Here is a 20513-nt window from a genome sequence, read left to right on the forward strand (position 1 = left end):
GGAAGCTCAGAGGGGACCTTTGCGGTGGCAGAACCTAAACTGTGGAATGAGCTTCCTTTACACATTAGACAGGCCTCCACTATATCTGCTTTTAAATCTGTACTGAAGACCCATTTGCTTAAGCTAGCTTTTTTCTGCACAATAAGTTGACTTTTTAGATCTGATTTTATTTTGATTGTTTTAATTTGATTGCTTTTATTTTTTGATTGTTTTTAGATCTCTGAATTTTTTTAAGTTGTCCTTATGTATGTTATTTATTCTGATTTTTTCAACCCCCCACAATGTAGCACTTTGGTCAACATTGTTGTTTTAAAGTGCCTTCTAAATAAAGTTGTATTGTATAGCTGTATTGTATTGTAAAGACTCCAAGCATTGGCTGTGCGACTGAAGAGATACACAAGAGAAGTTGAGGCCAGAACAATAAACTGGCTGTTCTCAACTAACCCAGCTAAAGTGTACTCCCAGTGGCAGGGTAATACTACACAAGCTGACCCAAGCTGACAGAACAATACTGGAAAGGCATATGGGAGAAGGAGGCATCTTATAACAGAGAAGCACACTTTTAAAAGACCTTGGAGCAAGCCACAGCTCCCTCCCTGAACAAGACCCAGTTACCATCACAGTGGCAGATATCCAGCATAGACTCTCAGGTATGAAGAACTGGTCAGTGCCTGGCCCTGATATGATCCATGCCTCCTGGCTAAAGACCAAGGGACGAACATTCCTGATACTGAAAGACCCCCACAAGGGATCAGTACCATTCAACTAATGGCCAATATCCTGCCTCTCCACAACGTGGAAGCTCCTGTCAGGCATCATAGCGGCTAAGGTAAGTGAGTACATGGATCAATACATGACGGAGACACAGAAAGGCATTGGCAGAGGAACCAGAGGAGCACAACACCAGCTGCTGGTTGACAGAACAGTCGCGCGAGACTGCAAAACCAGACAGACTGTGCTCAGCCTGGATTGACTACCAGAAATCCCACGACTCAATGCCACACACATGGATCCAGGAATGTCTGAAGCTGTACAAGATCAACTGCAACATAAGGACCTTCGTTGCAAACTCAATGAGGCTGTGGCAGACCACACTGGAGGCCAACTTCAAGCCCATTGCCCAAGTCTCCATCAAATGTGGCATATATAAAGGAGATGCCCTATCCCCGCTGCTGTTCTGTATAGGCCTGAACCCCTCAGCCAACTAATCAACAAGACTGGCAATGGATACCGACTCAGGAATGGGGCTACCATTTTTCACCTTGTGTACCTTGTGGATAACATCAAGCTGTACGCTAAGAGTGAGCGGGACATCGACTCACTGATTCAAACCACCACAATCTACAGCAGGGACATCGGAATGTCATTCGGACTGGAGAAATGTGGCCAGATGATAACAAAGAGAGGGAAGACAATCGATACAGAGGGCATTGCACTCCCGGAGGGCAGGATAACAGATGTGGAGGAAAGCTACAAGTACCTGGGCATACCACAGGTGAATGGCACCCATGAAGAAGCCACAAGGAAAGCTGCCACAGCTACATACCTGCAACGAGTGAGGCAAGTCCTGAGAAGTCAGCTCAATGGCAAGAACAAGAGCTGGGCAATTAACAGCTACGCCCTGCCAGTGATCCGATATCCCGATATCCTGCCAGTTATCCCTGCTGGGATAATAAGCTGGCCAAAGGAGGAAGCTCAGACCACAGATGTCAAAACACGGAAGCTGTTCACCATTCATGGAGGGTTCCACCCCAAGTCCAGTGTCCAGCGACTATACATTTGTGCTTAGTGGAGATACACTAAGCGCAAAGAAGGGGGGCAGGGACTAGTGAGCATCAAGGCCACTATCCAAGATGAAACATCCAAGCTCCACAAATACATCAGGAAGAGGGCACCGAGGGATGAAGCACTTAGTGAATGTCTGAGACAATGGAATCTGGAGGAACACGAGATGGAAGAACCATCATGGGAGGAAAAGCCCCTGCATGGGATGTACTACCGGCAGATCACCGAAGTGGCCAATATAAACAAGTCCTGTCAATGGCTGGAGAGGACTAGACTGAAGGACAGCACAGAGGCACTAATCATGGCAGCACAGGAGCAGGTCCAGATCTACCAGACCAGGCAGGATCCCAGGTGCGGACTATGCAAAGAAGCCCCTGAAACAATCCAACACCTCACGCAGGGTGCAAGATACTGGCAGGCACAGAATACATGGAGCACCATAACCAAGTAGCTGGCATAGTGTACAGGAACGTCTGTGCAGAATGTGGACTGGAGACCCCTAAGTCCCAGTGGGAAACTCCCCCAAGGTGGTGGAGAATGAGAGGGGTAAGGTCCTCTGGGACTTCCAGATCCAGACAGATAAAATGGTGGTGGCCAACCAAGCGGACATAGTGATCATGGATGAGCAGCAGAGGAAAGCCGGAGTGATCCATGTATCCATCCCCAATGAGAGAAATATCAGAAAAAAGGAGCATGAGAAACTGGAGAAGTACCAAGGCCTCAAGGAAGAACTGCAGAAGGCCTGGAGGGTGAAAGTAATATAGTGATCGGAGCACTGGGGGCCGTGTCCCCCACACTGGAGAAGGGGCTCCAACAGATACCTGGTGACACATAAGACATGTCCGTCCAGAAAAGCGCAGTCCTAGGAACAGCTAAGATACTGCGTAGGACCCTCAAGCTCCCAGGACTCTGGTAGAGAACCCGATCTTGAGAGACGAACAGCCACTTGCCCTACCCTGGGGAGATGGGAGGGGTGAGTGAGAGAGGAGTTTTTTTTCCATTTGGTAATGGAAATATCATGGTAATGGTAACTTATTTTTTACCACCAGAACCTTTAGGAAGTGGTCACCAGAGGCAATGGATTCACTGAGGGACTGTTTTGGCTGCAGTGACTGGGATGTAGGAAGGTGGAAAAGCAGCTGGAAAACAAAGACATGAAAAAGGTGTGGAAGATTACAAGTTGGACAACTGCCATTCTACAGAGGATGATGTAGACAAAGCCAACTCCCTCAACCAGCATTACGTCAGGTTTGATAATGATCTATCCTCCTTCGTGGGTGCCCCTTTTACCTCTGCGGCTGGTTCCTCCACCTCTACGGCTGGGCCCTGCACCTCTGCGGCTGGTTCCTCCACCTCTACGGCAGGGCCCTGCACCCCTGCGGCTGGTTCCTCCACCTCTACGGCTGGGCCCTGCACCCCTGCGGCTGGTTCCTCCACCTCTACGACTGGGCCCTGCACCTCTGCGGCTGGTTCCTCCACCTCTACGGCTGGGCCCTGCACCTCTGCAGCTGGTTCCTCCACCTCTACGGCTGGGCCCTGCACCTCTGCGGCTGGTTCCTCCACCTCTACGGCTGGGCCCTGCACCTCTGCGGCTGGTTCCTCCACCTCTACGGCTGGGCCCTGCACCTTTGTGGCTGGTTCCTCCACATATGTGGCTGCTGTCTCCACCACTGCAGCTGTTGCTTGTATCTCTGCTGATAATCCTCCTCATGAGCCCGCTGAGCTGCTCCATCTGTGTGTATCGACTGCAGAAGTTGCACTTGAGCTCAGGAAATTCCGACCAGGAAAGGCTGTAGGTCCAGATGGGTAATGTCCTGAAAGACTGTGCAGAGCAGCTAGTTGTTCCTCTCCAAAGGCTATGAGCCTTAAGATGGTGAAATTCCTGAGGATCTGGACCCTCTCCAGTTTGCCTACCAGGAACACTTAGGAGTTGAGAATGCAGTTCTTTACATGCTGCACCGGGCATATGCCTACCTGGAAGTGCCTGGTTCTTATGTCATGATCATGTTCTTGGACTTCTCAAATGCTTTTAATACTGAAAGATAAACTTTTAGATATGGGGGTGGCCCCCCTTCCTGACATCCTGGATTATGGACTATTTAATATCAAGACCACAGTATGTCAGGATAGGGAGAAGTGTTTCTGGAACTCTGGAGGGCAGCACTGGGGCTCCACAGGGGACTGTTTTAGCTCCCTTTCTTTTCAGACTTCAGATACAACTCGGAGTCCTGCCACATCCAGAAGTATTCAGATGATACAGCTGTTGTGGTGTGTGTGAGAGGAGGACAGGAAGGGGGAGTACAGGGACCTGGTAGAGGCCTTCACAGACTGGACTAACAAGAACTGTCTCCTGAACACTTTCAAGACCAAAGAGCTTGTGGTGGATTCCAGGAGATCTACAGAAAGCCAGTCTGTATTGATGGAGAGGAAATAGAGAATATGAAGACCTACAGGTACCTGGGGGTGGTTCTGGACCAGAGGTTGGAATGGTCAGCCAACACAGACAGGATGGGACAGAGTCGCCTTTTCTTCCTCAGGCGGCTCAGGTCCTCTGATGTCTGCAGTGACCTGCTGCAGATGTTCTATCACACAGTCGTCACAAGTGTGATGTTTTACACTGGTGTCTGCTGGGGGAGCAGCATTACAAACAAGCACTGCAAACGTCTGGACAAACTGGTTAGGAAGGCTGGTTCTGTCCTCGGCAGAAGTCTGGACCCTGTCAGAGCTGTGGTGGAGCAGAGGATGAGGAGAAAACTGAAGAACAAAAATCTCTTTAATGCAGGACTGAGAGGTTCAGAAGGTCCTTCATTACAGCCGCAATTAGACTGTTTAATATTAATCTGTAATTTCATTCATTCATTTTCCGAACCGCTTATTCCAATTCAGGGTTGCGGGGAAGCCGGAGCCTATCCCAGCTGGCTTTGGGCGACAGGCAGGGTGCACCCTGGACAGCTCGCCAGTCCATCGCAGTAATCTGTAATTTAATCTATTTATTTTATTTATTTATTTTTTCTAAAAAAAAAAGGTACTGTTGAAACACCCTGAATCTCTTGTTCGAGAGTAGAGCCGCTGCTCTTCCACATCGAGAGGAACCAGTTGAGGAAGCTCAGACATCTGGTCAGGATGCCTCCTGGACCTCCCTGGTGAGGTGTTCCAGCCACGTCCCTCTGGGAGGAGATCCCGGGGAAGACCCAGGACACGCTGGAGGGATTATATCTCTCGGCTGGCCTGGGAACGCCTCGGGATCCCCCCGCAGATTTGGCAAATGTGGCTGGGGAGAGGGAAGTCTGGGCTTTCCTACTTAGGCTGCTGCCCCCGCGACCCGACCCCTGATAAACTGCAGAAAACGGATGGATGAATGGATGGAAAACACAAATAAAATTATGTTTGAAAATAGTAATTTAAGATAGAAAGACAGATTTGTAGATAGATAGATAGATAGATAGATGGATGGATAAGTGTAAACACAATGATAAAATAAACAAATTATAAATAAAGGAAGAATAAATAAAACAGGGCTGCACGGTGGCGCAGTGGTTAGCACTGTGGCCTCACAGCAAGAAGGTCACTGGTTTGATCCTTGGTTTGGTCAGTGGCCTTTCTGTGTGGAGTTTGCATGTTCTCCCCGTGTATGCGTGGGTTCTCTCCGGGTACTCCGGCTTCCTCCCACCATCCAAACACATGCATGATAGGTTAATTGGTCACTCTAAATTGCCCCTAGGAGTGAGTGTGAGCGTGAGTGGTTGTTCGTCTCTCTGTGTGGCCCTGCGATGGACTGGCGAGCTGTCCAGGGTGTACCCTGCCTGTCGCCCAAAGCCAGCTGGGATGGGCTCCAGCTTCCCCGCGACCCTGAATTGGAATAAGCGGTTCGGAAAATGCATGAATGAATAAATAAAACAGAATAAACTGGGCAGTTGTACACAGATGCCGGACTGAGGGTGAAAATGGCTCTTTGAGTTATAAAAGTTGCAGAATTCTGGACCAGAAGCAGACTTTACAGGAAGTTATCCTGCAGCGTACCAACAGTTGCCCTCCAAGGTTAAACTATGAAAAACATCTGGTTGGTTGTCGCCCTCACAGTTTGACATTCCTGCTGTGCCACCAGTGTAGGTGCGAGTTCCCATCCACGATGCATGGCAGGAGGCTGCTGTTGGCTTTATTTGTCAGGAGGGGTTTTTATTGCTGGTTTCTCCTCTCCAGGTAGCATCGTGTATCTGGGGATGATGTTCGGAGCCTTTTTCTGGGGCGGCCTCTCAGACAAGGTGGGCCGTAAACAGTGCCTGCTGATATCGCTGTCGGTCAACGGCTTCTTCGCCTTCCTGTCCTCCTTTGTTCAAGGCTACAGCACCTTCCTCTTCTGCCGCATGCTGTCTGGCTTTGGGTGAGTTCTTTTGACCTTTTCTCTTCATCATTTTCTCCTCTCCATCCAGGATGTAATTGGGATTGTGAAGCCCCCTCTGAGGGTTTTTATTCCCCTTTGAGGCGGATCTGTCCTCTTCTAAAGTTAAAACATGACAAGAGGTTATTTTAACTGCCTGCCATCAGCCCATCCTCGTCTCCTGAGTGGGCTGCAGGGTGGCAGCTGCGGCGGGGGGGGGACGAAGCAAAACAGAAACGTTTGCAGAAATGAGCCAAGCACAATAAATGAACATCTGCGCTCCTTAAACGCAGCGTCATCTGCTTGGCTGCCCACGTCTTGCACAGATGCCACGGCCTCCCGTCTCATTTGTCTGACATGGGCTCATGCAGGAGATGGACCCGTACGTCCCAAGCCGATGACGTCAGCTGAAACCAGAACTACTGGAGAGAGGCGTTGGATTCTGGTTTTCTGGTTTGTGGCCTGCAGAGGCAGATTTCCTCCTGACACGTCCGAGCCCCGACCAGCAGATCTGTCCTGCTGAGGCATCGTAGGGAGGCTGACAGAAACCCAGTGTGGCTCTGAGCGCTGTCGCCAGTTTCACTTGATGCTGCTTGTTTCATTAAGCTTTTCTTTACTTCATTAACTCTGAAAACAGAAGTCATCTCAGCAAATGGTGAAGATTCAAAGCTCCATCTGCTTAAACTGCAACCACAAAGTTCCTCCTTTCCGTTTAATTCCATCCCTTCATCCTTTATTTGGTTTATTTTAGGCGAAATGTGTTTCTGTGACATTCAGACTTGGTGCACTGTGTTGAATTTCATGCCGTCTGACTTCATGTTCCTCAGTACATACATGCAGTGAGGAACTTCTCATCTCTCTATCAGATAAAACATCCTGATAATGATGAGTATTACTCTAAAGGTGGTTTGGACGTAAAGAGCTATGAACAGATCTGCAGAATCTGGGAGAACTGGAAGGCTAATAGTTGGAATCCATCAGTCCATCTTTATTTATGAAACACAGAACAAGACGTTCCCAAGTTCACATCTGGATCAATCATGAGCCTTAAGGTCCATTTATGCTCCCTTATGTAAGCAAACACGGACGTACATTTCAAACGCCGTTATATGTCACCGTCTTCATGCTTCTATGCGTCTTTGACATTGCCGTGGTTGTCCTTTTTATTAGGCAGTTCTTCCTGTTCCTGTTCTTCTTCTCTGGTTGTGTGTCAGCTATACAACTCCACACTGCCCCCGGCTTTTCCTGGCGGTATAGCTCCGTCTTCTGCAGCAAGTGGCGCATCGCTAAGCTTCTTGAAACGACCATATTACGTACGCAACGGACACAGGAGAAGAATATGAAACTGTCCGTCCGTCTTTCAGCATAAATTGGTCTTTACACGAGCGCCAACCCAGCAGATCCTCTTAGGAACTATCATTCGTCCAAGTTATAAATGGATAGTGGAGGACCTGCGTATCTTTCAACCGAATATAACAACGACATGATGATCTGCTCACAGGTATGTGAAGCTAAACCTGGGAGGAGCTAGCTGTAGCTACCTTACATTAGCAGTTGTTTTTAATGCTGATGTTTCAATCTTAAAGGATGAAAACTTTTAAACTTCTACCACCACTTGCAGCAACAGTGTCAGAACTGCAGAGATGCAGCATAGTGGATAATTTATTTTTAAGCAGCTACATAATCATGTTACAAAACAGTGAAATATCAAAATATTTAAAATCTCTAAGAAATGACACAGAAGTAGACATTTGACAAATATATATATATATATATATATATATATATATATATATATATATATATATATATTTGTTGTCAAATGTTGTCATATAAAAATATGGGCGGAGCCTCCGTGACGTCACCCGTAGGTTTCTGAAGAGCTGAATTGAAGCTCGGTGGGCGGTTCCTACCATCACCATCTTGGCAGCGTCATGCGTGTCGTCTCGTCTGAAAAATACAAACATGGGCAAAGAGGTGGAGCTGAGAGGGGGGCTGTGAGCGTCATGGTGGATGATTGACATCAAACGAACTCTGAGTTCTCTGTAGCTAAGAGCTAACAGAGCTAACCCGGAGATAACAGGAGTTAACCAGCTAACGGAGGTAAGCGGGCTAAAGCTAAGTCACGTTGTTAACCGGCTAAAAACCGCGGTTGTTCTACGTTCTTCTGACTTGAAGCGGGAGATCGGGTACCTGTCAATCAAAAGGATATACATACAGAAAAGGGATAAATATGAAAAGGATAAATATGCAGAATTTTGAGATTAAATTACTTTTAAACAGGCGAGTTAGGCGAAAAAAAATTCACTCCCACCAAAGTTGTCATGAAGGTAAAAGAAAAAGATAAAAGAAAAGAGCAACTCCTAGCTAATATTTTGTTTTATATATCACACAGATGTTCTTCTGCTGACTGAGTGGACTTAGCGTATTGTCCAGCTGAGCAGTGAAGATGGTTATAGAGCAATACTAGTTACGTTTCTAATTAACGGCGGTTACTTGGAGCATTTTCTGCTGCAGCTTCTTGAAGGTGAAAAGCCACATTTCACAACGTTTTCCATCATGTCACAGAGAGCGGTGGAGTAGGATGCACTGATCTGAAGGAGACCAACTAAAGGAAGCAACTGTTTCTCTGAAACATGTAGTTTACCAGGATAAAACCGGACGTTTCTCACATTATATGCAAAGACATTTTTAACGAAAGTTGCTGCATGTTGATGTTCCTTCATAGTAAACATGAACCTGAAGACTCATCCGTCTCATGATGATGCACAGCTAAAGACACCAAACTCTTTTTGCAGGATTGGCGGAGCGGTGCCGATTGTGTTCTCGTACTTTGCGGAGGTTCTGGCCCGGGAGAAGCGAGGGGAGCACCTGAGCTGGCTGTGTATGTTCTGGATGATCGGAGGAATTTACGCCTCAGCCATGGCGTGGGCCATCATCCCACACTACGGTGAGTGGACGCTCACGTCCAACCCACCTTTACATGAAAACCAAACACACGCAAAGTTGTTCCGTCATTTTATTTTAACTTTGATATTTCAGCTTTGAAACAGTTCAAAGTCTGGTTTCATAGGGTGTTTTACACTTTATTACCGTTATTGGAGACTTTTCTGGTGTTTTGGCAACTGAAAGCGTGAAATATGTGACGTGAAAGCACGTTATTGCTTTCACGTCACATATTGACTGCAGTTACTGTCCCAACGAGCAGCGGGAGCCCCTCTCCGTCCTGAAGCAGTCGGCTCCGGCTGCAGGTGCATCCAGTCAGAGGAGCAGAACGGACACCTGCACGACCCCCCCCCGTACGCAGTCACAATGAAAAGCACATCTGAGAGTGGCACACATGTATATATGTAGATATTATCATACACACACACATGCACGAGCCAACCACAGTTTCCTGACCATCTGCTGCCCCTGGACCAAACCCAACACAGGACAACTCATGGCCCCCCAGTGGGAGGACAAAGACAACAACTGTCATGAGCACCAGAAACTAACAAGCTAAATATAAACCATGAAACAGTTTTTGGCTTCAGCAAAACTTTAAAATCTTACATTTTAAAGTTGCATCAGCTGCAGTTCTGATATGATACAGATCTGCACATCTGCTTTTGTTTGTCATGTAAATGTATTTGTGTGGATGTTGGCCGACTGCAGTACGGACTGGAAAAGCAGTCTGTGGTCTAATCCAGTGTTTTTCAACCATTGTGACGTGTAAATCAAATCAAAGTGTAAAATCCAGTGTAAATTTCAGTGTAAATTGATTGCAAAAGGGATAAACATAGACAAGATGTTTATTTAAGCCAAGTTTAAAAGGTTGTAAAAGAACCTGTAAAAAGTTGAGACACACGATCCCGTTGTGTTAAACGAGAACGAACGTCAACAGTTCTGCTTGCCTGTTTCTTGGGATGCCTTTACACCTCCGGTTTCATGGTGAGGCTGCTTTTCCAGGCTCTTGCTTTCATTTTGTGTTGTTCTGTTTTTTTTAAGGCGTGTTTAGATGTTTTTGTCTTTGCTCTCTCTGGGAGCGTCCTGTGTTGAGCAGCCATCATCGTTGGGTGATGGGTCATCTTGGCAGACCGTCTCCCTTGTCTGAGTGCTTTTGTTTGCTGTGATTTCTATCATTTGTTCATCTTTTTTATATTTAATCAAAGAGGACACCTTCTTCCTAAAGATCTTGAAAAAAGGCCGACCAGATGTTGCTGCAGATGTTGGTCCCTCCGGTTGTTCTGTGGTCGTCATTAAATCTCCAGTTCCAGCAGTGGGTTTGTGTTGCGAGACGACATTCGTGTCGTATGTCTCAGATAGACCATAACCATCTTGTTGATCACACGCAGAGACGTTCATGCAACATGTTGGTTCATTGTCGTCGGAAGCTGCTGCAGGTTTGGTACCTGGAGATATTCCCAAAGATCTAAATTCATTCTCTGCAAAGTTTAGAGCGATGGTGGCGAAATGACGTTGGAGGTCTTTGTGGTCACGTTCCAGCCGATGAACCCTCTTCATGGTCTCAAAAACGACATGTTGCAGTTCTGTACGGGACAAGTTTTCACCAGGATCAGGCGTCTTGTTGAGAGGTTGCTCTGCCTTCAGCTGGTGGACGACGCCTTGTAAGAACCGAATTCTCTCTGCGTAGTATGAAGAGGACATGGAATTCTCTCCGTCGGTGGAAACGGACAAATCCAGCGTTTTCCACCAAGATTTGATTTCTGTTCCCGCCCAAGCCTGAGCTGAAACCATGAAACTGTGCAAGCAGTCGGCATAAAGGCTTTTCAACACGTTAACGTACATGTCGTTTGGGAATCTAATGCCTGAATGTGACTCGTCACAGAAATTCCTCGCTGTCAGTAAATCAGTGATGTTTTGTAAAATTCCAGTTTTCTGGTCCAAATCCTCTTCTTGGTGCTTCAAAGTCTTAAACTCGTCACGAAGCGTTTGAAGAGCTTCGAAAACCAGCGATCGTTCCACGTCATGCAGATGGTTATTAACTTCGCTCTGGGGATGCTCCATGTTCAGCTCTGGAATAATCTTCTGTTCTTCCATCGATTGATAAAAAATGTCTTCGTTAGTCTCAGAATCCGTTAATTTGTAATGTGATTATGTAAAACCTGCTGGGCTGCGTTGGGTCCTCCCTCGTCTGCTCCTCTACAGGACAAAAACTGTGTTACATGAATGCTTCTTTTATGTTAAAATGTGTCTGGTTTCCATGGAAATTCTGGTGACATCACACAGGCTTTTGATGACATCATATTCCTTATATGGAAAGTTTAGGTTGTCATCCTAAGTAACATCACCATGACAACCAGGCTGGAGCTGGAAACTCACAGTTGATTAACATTTAACAGAATTCAGTAACAAATGTGAGTATTTATTAAATCACAGTGTATGTGTCCCGATGAGAGACGTATGTATCGATACTCCAGAGTCGATACTTTGATATCTGCCAATCCAAATCCGGATTCCGTACTTTAAAAGCAATATTTAGAAAAATTTTGACCAACTACAAACGCGATTTGCAGGTGTTTCCATTGAGCGGTATTTAGCGACGAAGCCAGAGTTCTTGTAAAATCTCTTCCAGCTGACGAGATTTTCCGAGGATCGGACTTGTGCGAGGTACCACGGAGCGTTATTGCTGGGTTTTCTATTTGCTGCAGAAGATTTGCTTTGGCTTTTCCAAACCCTTCTTCATTTCCCTCTAATTGATTGTAAAACTCATTTCACTGCGGTTTGCTCCAAACTGCGCCATCTTTACTGGAAATAAACTGGTCACATGACGCCTACGCCATGCACAAGAACACATATACGTGAAAGAAATGTTTTGTTTCCACTCATGCATGATAATTCTTGATTGCAACATCTGAAAGACGACCTCATGAGAACGTAAATGTTTTAGTGATATTTAAGAGTTTTTTCTTAATGTCGGTATTTCCATCACCATATTTTTATTATTTAGGTTTAGTACGTTAGAAACAGAGCTAACGCGAAGCCACCCTGGGCAAGTGTTGCAGCAGCGTGTCATCGTAGTCAAAGAGAGGGAGTACCGGACTGACCTGCCTGCAGTCCAGACCTGCCTGTAGTCCAGACCTGCCTGTAGTCCAGACCTGCCTGCAGTCCAGACCTGCCTGCGGTCCAGACCTGCCTGCAGTCCAGACCTGCCTGTAGTCCAGACCTGCCTGTAGTCCAGACCTGCCTGTAGTCCAGACCTGCCTGCAGTCCAGACCTGCCTGCAGTCCAGACCTGCCTGTAGTCCAGACCTGCCTGTAGTCCAGACCTGCCTGTAGTCCAGACCTGCCTGCGGTCCAGACCTGCCTGCAGTCCAGACCTGCCTGCAGTCCAGACCTGCCTGTAGTCCAGACCTGCCTGTAGTCCAGACCTGCCTGCGGTCCAGACCTGCCTGTGGTCCAGACCTGCCTGCGGTCCAGACCTGCCTGCGGTCCAGACCTGCCTGCGGTCCAGACCTGCCTGTAGTCCAGACCTGCCTGTAGTCCAGACCTGCCTGTAGTCCAGACCTGCCTGCAGTCCAGACCTGCCTGCAGTCCAGACCTGCCTGTAGTCCAGACCTGCCTGTAGTCCAGACCTGCCTGCGGTCCAGACCTGCCTGCGGTCCAGACCTGCCTGTAGTCCAGACCTGCCTGTAGTCCAGACCTGCCTGTAGTCCAGACCTGCCTGCAGTCCAGACCTGCCTGCAGTCCAGACCTGCCTGCAGTCCAGACCTGCCTGCGGTCCAGACCTGCCTGTAGTCCAGACCTGCCTGTAGTCCAGACCTGCCTGCAGTCCAGACCTGCCTGTAGTCCAGACCTGCCTGCAGTCCAGACCTGCCTGCAGTCCAGACCTGCCTGTAGTCCAGACCTGCCTGTAGTCCAGACCTGCCTGCAGTCCAGACCTGCCTGTGGTCCAGACCTGCCTGCAGTCCAGACCTGCCTGCAGTCCAGACCTGCCTGTAGTCCAGACCTGCCTGCAGTCCAGACCTGCCTGTAGTCCAGACCTGCCTGCAGTCCAGACCTGCCTGTGGTCCAGACCTGCCTGCAGTCCAGACCTGCCTGCAGTCCAGACCTGCCTGTAGTCCAGACCTGCCTGTAGTCCAGACCTGCCTGCGGTCCAGACCTGCCTGCGGTCCAGACCTGCCTGTGGTCCAGACCTGCCTGCAGTCCAGACCTGCCTGCGGTCCAGACCTGCCTGTAGTCCAGACCTGCCTGTAGTCCAGACCTGCCTGTAGTCCAGACCTGCCTGCGGTCCAGACCTGCCTGTAGTCCAGACCTGCCTGTAGTCCAGACCTGCCTGCAGTCCAGACCTGCCTGCAGTCCAGACCTGGTCCAGACCTGCCTGCAGTCCAGACCTGCCTGTAGTCCAGACCTGCCTGCAGTCCAGACCTGCCTGTAGTCCAGACCTGCCTGTAGTCCAGACCTGCCTGCAGTCCAGACCTGCCTGCAGTCCAGACCTGCCTGCAGTCCAGACCTGCCTGTAGTCCAGACCTGCCTGCAGTCCAGACCTGCCTGTAGTCCAGACCTGCCTGCAGTCCAGACCTGCCTGTGGTTCAGACCTGCCTGCGGTCCAGACCTGCCTGCAGTCCAGACCTGCCTGCGGTCCAGACCTGCCTGCGGTCCAGACCTGCCTGCGGTCCAGACCTGCCTGCGGTCCAGACCTGCCTGCAGTCCAGACCTGCCAGTCCAGACCTGCCTGTAGTCCAGACCTGCCTGCAGTCCAGACCTGCCTGCAGTCCAGACCTGCCTGCAGTCCAGACCTGCCTGCAGTCCAGACCTGCCTGCGGTCCAGACCTGCCTGCAGTCCAGACCTGCCTGTAGTCCAGACCTGCCTGTAGTCCAGACCTGCCTGCAGTCCAGACCTGCCTGTAGTCCAGACCTGCCTGTAGTCCAGACCTGCCTGTAGTCCAGACCTGCCTGCAGTCCAGACCTGCCTGTAGTCCAGACCTGCCTGTAGTCCAGACCTGCCTGTAGTCCAGACCTGCCTGCGGTCCAGACCTGTCTGCAGTCCAGACCTGCCTGCAGTCCAGACCTGCCTGTAGTCCAGACCTGCCTGTAGTCCAGACCTGCCTGTAGTCCAGACCTGCCTGCAGTCCAGACCTGCCTGTAGTCCAGACCTGCCTGTAGTCCAGACCTGCCTGCGGTCCAGACCTGTCTGCAGTCCAGACCTGCCTGCAGTCCAGACCTGCCTGTAGTCCAGACCTGCCTGTAGTCCAGACCTGCCTGCAGTCCAGACCTGCCTGTAGTCCAGACCTGCCTGCAGTCCAGACCTGCCTGTAGTCCAGACCTGCCTGCAGTCCAGACCTGCCTGCAGTCCAGACCTGCCTGCAGTCCAGACCTGCCTGCGGTCCAGACCTGCCTGCAGTCCAGACCTGCCTGCAGTCCAGACCTGCCTGTAGTCCAGACCTGCCTGTAGTCCAGACCTGCCTGCGGTCCAGACCTGTCTGCAGTCCAGACCTGCCTGCAGTCCAGACCTGCCTGTAGTCCAGACCTGCCTGTAGTCCAGACCTGCCTGCAGTCCAGACCTGCCTGCGGTCCAGACCTGCCTGCAGTCCAGACCTGCCTGCAGTCCAGACCTGCCTGCGGTCCAGACCTGCCTGCAGTCCAGACCTGCCTGCAGTCCAGACCTGCCTGCGGTCCAGACCTGCCTGCAGTCCAGACCTGCCTGCAGTCCAGACCTGCCTTCCTTCAGAGACCCGGAGCTGAAAGAATTCCACGTGCAAAGGTTCAGCGATCAGGGTCCTCCGGTCCCAAACGCTGACTGGGTGTTAAAAGGAAGGTGATGAAACACGGAGGACCCTAGTTCAGTTTTGAGATCTACCATCCTGCAACGTTTAGATGCATCTATTCTCCAACACACCTGAATCAAACGGCTGAACTCCTCTGCATGTCATGAAACTCTGCAGAGGCCTGCTAACCAGACATCAGGTGTGTTGGAGCAGGGTTGCATCTAAAAGCTGCAGGGTGGGGGATTCCCTGAACTGGACCTAAAATACAAAGAAATTTCAATCTGAGCAGGAAAAATGTTTCTTTTTTTTAGTGTAAACACCACAAACATGTTTAATAAAGCATATTTATAACTCAGAATGTAAATGAAAAAAAGCTGATGTTAAACGGTTGTGTACAAGTTTAGTCAACAACAACTTTATAAACAACTATTTACACCAAAATGCATCAATGATTCAGGAGGCTTTTGTACAGATACGTACAAAACAACCAGTTTTCTCCAGAAGACGCCTCGTAAATGGTTTGCTCCAGTCCAGAAACCAGTTTCTGTCCAGAGAGGACGCCACAGGTTGGACATTTCCCGGGTGTGTCTGTCGTCCCGTCCACCATGTGATCCGCATGTCTTCACTGGGGGTGGGACTTGATTTACAAATGTAATCTAATTAATCACGGCTATGTTCATTTATTCATCATCCTAACCGCTGAAGAGTCTTAAGGAAGCTGGAGCCTATCCCAGCAGTCTGTAGGCGAGAGGCAGGGTACACCCTGGACAGCTCGCCAGTCCATCACAGGGACACACAGAGACAAACCACCACACACACTATTTAGAGCAGGGGTGTCAAACTCCAGTCCAGCAGGGTTTTGTTGTTTCCCTCTACCAACACAACTGATTCAAATCAAATGGATCCAGCAGCTTCTCGTCAACCTATTTATGTATGTTGGTCGGGTGTGTTGGAGGATGGAGACAACAAAAACCTGCAGGATACCGGCCCTCGAGGACTGGAGTTTGACACCTGTGATTTAGAGCAACAAATTAACCAACATCATGTCTTTGGACGGTGGGAGGAAGCTGGAGAACCCACACACACACGGGGAGAACATGCAAACTCCACACAGAAAGGCCACTGATTGAACCTCCAATCCCGGCTCTGTAATTAACGTAACTAATTAATTAATCTCAAATAATCTAATTTTAATTGAAAAACAATATTTGACCCAAAAGGCAAAAATTTTCATTTTAAATGGATTTTGGTGGACAATTGAAAAATAAGCACAACTGACACTGTAAACTTAGGAACTATTATGTCTGGAAAAATACATTACATTTAATTTAATTTAATTTAATTTAATTGAAAAAAAATTAATTCAATTTAAAATGAACATGTTTACTGTTTTCTATTAAAATAGTAGAAAAAAATTTAAAAAATATCCCTGACCAAAACTGAAGAGACCTGAAGTTAAAATGTCAGTATAAGTACTTTAACCAGCAGCTCCAGTTTCCAACATGTTCCAGTACTTTTAATGTTTCCATGTTTCCGTGAGATGAGGACCCAAATGCAGAGACAACAGGCAGGGATGCAGGTCCAAGACAGTTTCATGCTGATCAGTTCAAACCCAGGAACCAAACTCAATGAACCAGCAAACCAAACTGAAACAAATACCTGGAAAGCAAAACAGGAAACAGGAAACAGGTGGAGTGGATTAACCCAAGGAGACCAGGTGAAAACCATGAAGAGAAACAAAGGCTTCACAGGAAACAAGGAGACTGAACAGGAAAAAACTACAAAACCAAACAGGAAACCAAAACTGAGAAAACTTCCCCAAAGACACATCAGCTTCATCTACAGACATTAACGTGACAGTAAACAGACTGTGTTGTGGCTTCAGAAGTGATCACCTCCTGCTCTGAATGCACCATGAATGTGCGACTTTTACTGGAGTTACTGGAGACGTTACTGGAGTTACTGGAGACGTTAATGGAGTTACTGGAGACGTTACTGGAGTTACTGGAGACGTTACTGGAGACGTTACTGGAGACGTTACTGGAGACGTTAATGGAGTTACTGGAGACGTTACTGGAGTTACTGGAGACGTTACTGGAGTTACTGGAGACGTTACTGGAGTTACTGGAGACGTTACTGGAGTTACTGGAGACGTTACTGGAGACGTTACTGGAGACGTTAATGGAGTTACTGGAGACGTTACTGGAGTTACTGGAGACGTTACTGGAGTTACTGGAGACGTTACTGGGGACGTTACTGGAGTTACTGGAGACGTTACTGGAGTCACTGGAGACGTTTCTGGTGTTTTGGCGACTGACTTGAAGCACGTATTGTTTAGCAGTGACTGTCAGGAAGGAGCGGTGGGAGCCTCTCCCCATCATAAAGCACTCCCAGCCGGTCAGAGGAGCAGAGAGGACGCCTGCACAAGTCCACGTGCACAGTCACAATGAATAGTGCACGTGCTGATCCCAGCCTGGCTTACAGAGTGGGATGTAAACTAACATCATTTCTGTTGTCTCTGTTCGGTCCATTTAGATTGTTAATGTCCAGTTTAAACTGTCTGTAGTTTAAAGAGTTGTTTTTGCCAACATATCTTGATGTTTTATTTTGACTAAAAACAAATCAAAAGTAAGAAAACTACAGGAAACAAACAACAACAAAACAAAGTAACTCTGCCAAAGTGTATCTTTTGGGTCACTTTGCTGGTCCAAAGTAAAGAAAGCAGCTATTGGCTGTTCTAGAAGTCGCTGAATGATGTCATCGCCTAATTTGCATAATTGGCCATATGCGTGTAATGTAATGGACGTTGTAGGAGAGAGGAATAATGTGGGAGAAACAAAAGATGAGTCAAAACCACCCTAGATATGTTTAGTACTATGAATAAACTCTTTTCTGTTGTTTTTTTTTTTAAGTATTTTTTTTTCTTTTGCCATTGAAATAGACTTTCACTTTTAAAAAGTAGATTCTGAATCCCTTTAGACCCACATTGCATAAATCACTTTTGTCCTCCATTGTTAAATGTCAGAATATCAAATTTAACCAAAGGACTGTTGTGTGAAATTTCTAGATTCATGTCCAACCCTCCTGTTTATAGTCTAAGAAACATACCGACCTCTCATCACCTTATGCACAGAAAAATATTGTTCATAAATGTTACGATTAAAATGATTCAGAGGTTGTGTGTGTAAGAGACGACAAGAGAGACATTTATTGTTTTTATGTTCAGTGTCAGCTGTTGCAACGTTGATGTGCCGGTAATACGTGCAATAAATATTTATATTGGAAAAAAATCCTGAGAGAATCGTGATCTCAATTCTCTCATTTTATCCAGAATCGTGCAGCTCTCGGGGAGGGGCTCAGGCTTCAGCCGCTGCTGGTAACAGAGTAGACGACACATTGCTCACCAGAGGTCTTCAACATCACCAGAAGTCGCTAAACTTGTTGATAGTTGCTTTAAATGGAGTCGCGAGGTCTGAAAAATCGTTTAAAATAGCGGCACAGTGCCAAGCTTTTAGTGGAAACCTGCTGTGTGCATCAGTGGAAACGCTGTACCATGAAACTGAGCCTGACAGACGTTCTGCAATTTAATGCCTTCATTCTTCAACATGCACAGTTTTCTGTAAATAATTGTAATTATTGCGTTTAAATCCCACCACTAGTCGTTGCATGTGTCAACCTGTGGTTCATGTGGAGGATGTACATGTGGAGATGTCTCTGTGATTATTACACAGTAAAACAAACTAAACTCCCTGCTGCAGGTGTCATCCTCAGTATGGATGAATTAGCAGGTTTCTGTTCTCCAAAGGCCATGCTGTTCTGCTACCAAACCGTCAGCACACCGGAACCAGCAGGTGGTGAAATTAGTCAGAAATCTCTTTCATGTGACAAAAGTCACAGTAATCCTTCATCAGGGACACGTGGACAGAACCTCCAGGAGCAAAAGCAAACAGACAAAAACAATGCTGTTGAAAAATCTGTCCACCTGCAGCTGTAAGAATCCTGCTGCAGACATCTGCATAATAAACACCTGAATGTTTGTCAACTTGCCGGCGTTTATACGAGGCAGAAATGAAGTTCAGCTCGTATAAGAAATGTCATGCGGTGAGTCTCAGCAGCAGAACGGAGACCGGAGGAGGTGTGTCAGAGCAAAATGACTAAAATGAAATCAATCCGCTGCAGAAGCCTGAATGAGGAAAGAGGAGCAAAGGCAGAGATGAGGAGGACGGCCGGGGAGGAGGGTGCGCTTGATTTATGTATCCTGTGTCGGGGACAATGGAAAGGTACAGAGCAGAGGGGTGAAGGGGGGCGGGACAGGGTCGAAGGGAGAAGACAAAGAGGAAGGTGTTTTTTCTGTTTTCAGGGCAGATCAGAAATAATGAAGTCTGCTCCTGGACACGTCAGGACACGTCTCCACTGGACACTAAGTTCATTTAGTCCCAAGTGGGACCAGGAGACAACGTTGAGAAGGAATCAATCTGTTTGACGTTAAAACAAACATAGAGACTTTTCAAAGAGGACAGACGGAGCTGTAACAGTTTTTAGCATACTGGGTAGCACAGCTGGTCACATCTGGACATCGCATCACCATGGCAACAAGGGAGGACGGCGATAAAGCTTTCTGTGATGAAAAGATCTGTGATGCTGCTGCTCCACCAAGACCGGCTGCAGAGAGACAACGTCTGCAGAAGACAATGATCCTTCATCCATCCGGGGACAGGACAAAACGGAGACGTGAAGACAGACAGGAGACATAAACATAGGATAAATAAACATAGAACAAATAAACATAGAATAAACACATGAAGACAGATGGGACACATGAAGACAGTTTGGACACATAAAGACAGGTGGGACACATGAAGACAGTTTGGACATATGAAGACAGGTGGGACACATGAAGACAGTTTGGACACATAAAGACAGATGGGATGCATAAAGACAGGTGGGACATATGAATACAGTTTGGACACATAAAGACAGATGGGACACATAAAGACAGATGGGACACATAAAGACAGGTGGGACACATAAAGACAGATGGGACATATGAAGACAGGTGGGACACAGGAAGACAGGTGGGACACATAAAGACAGATGGGACATATGAAGACAGGAGGGACACATGAAGACAGGTGGGACATATGAAGACAGGAGGGACACATAAAGACAGGTGGGACACATAAAGACAGATGGGACATATGAAGACAGGAGGGACACATAAAGACAGGAGGGACACATAAAGACAGGTGGGACACATAAAGACAGATGGGACACATAAAGACAGATGGGACACATGAAGACAGGTGGGACACATGAAGACAGATGGGACACATGAAGACAGGTGGGACACATAAAGACAGATGGGACATATGAAGACAGGAGGGACACATAAAGACAGATGGGACATATGAAGACAGGAGGGACACATAAAGACAGATGGGACATATGAAGACAGGAGGGACACATAAAGACAGATGGGACATATGAAGACAGGAGGGACACATAAAGACAGATGGGACATATGAAGACAGGTGGGACACATAAAGACAGATGGGACATATGAAGACAGGAGGGACACATAAAGACAGATGGGACACATAAAGACAGATGGGACATATGAAGACAGGAGGGATACATAAA

At 47.6% G+C, this 20513-nt stretch overlaps 1 protein-coding gene across 1 annotated transcript in view; it reads left to right on the forward strand.

Moving 5' to 3' along the window:
• Positions 1 to 20513, forward strand: part of LOC306767964 (synaptic vesicle glycoprotein 2C-like) — a gene marked incomplete at both ends in the record, with an annotated part of 54941 nt that overhangs the window by 21794 nt on the left and 12634 nt on the right. The window contains 2 exons of the mRNA XM_079256147.1: positions 5986 to 6166; positions 8962 to 9113. Of these exons, the coding sequence (XP_079112273.1) occupies positions 5986 to 6166; positions 8962 to 9113 (333 nt within the window). The remainder of the gene's footprint in view (positions 1 to 5985; positions 6167 to 8961; positions 9114 to 20513) is intronic.

This window comes from Telmatherina bonti (genome assembly GCF_933228915.1).
Source record: "Telmatherina bonti genome assembly, chromosome: 17".
Lineage (NCBI taxonomy): Eukaryota > Metazoa > Chordata > Actinopteri > Atheriniformes > Telmatherinidae > Telmatherina > Telmatherina bonti.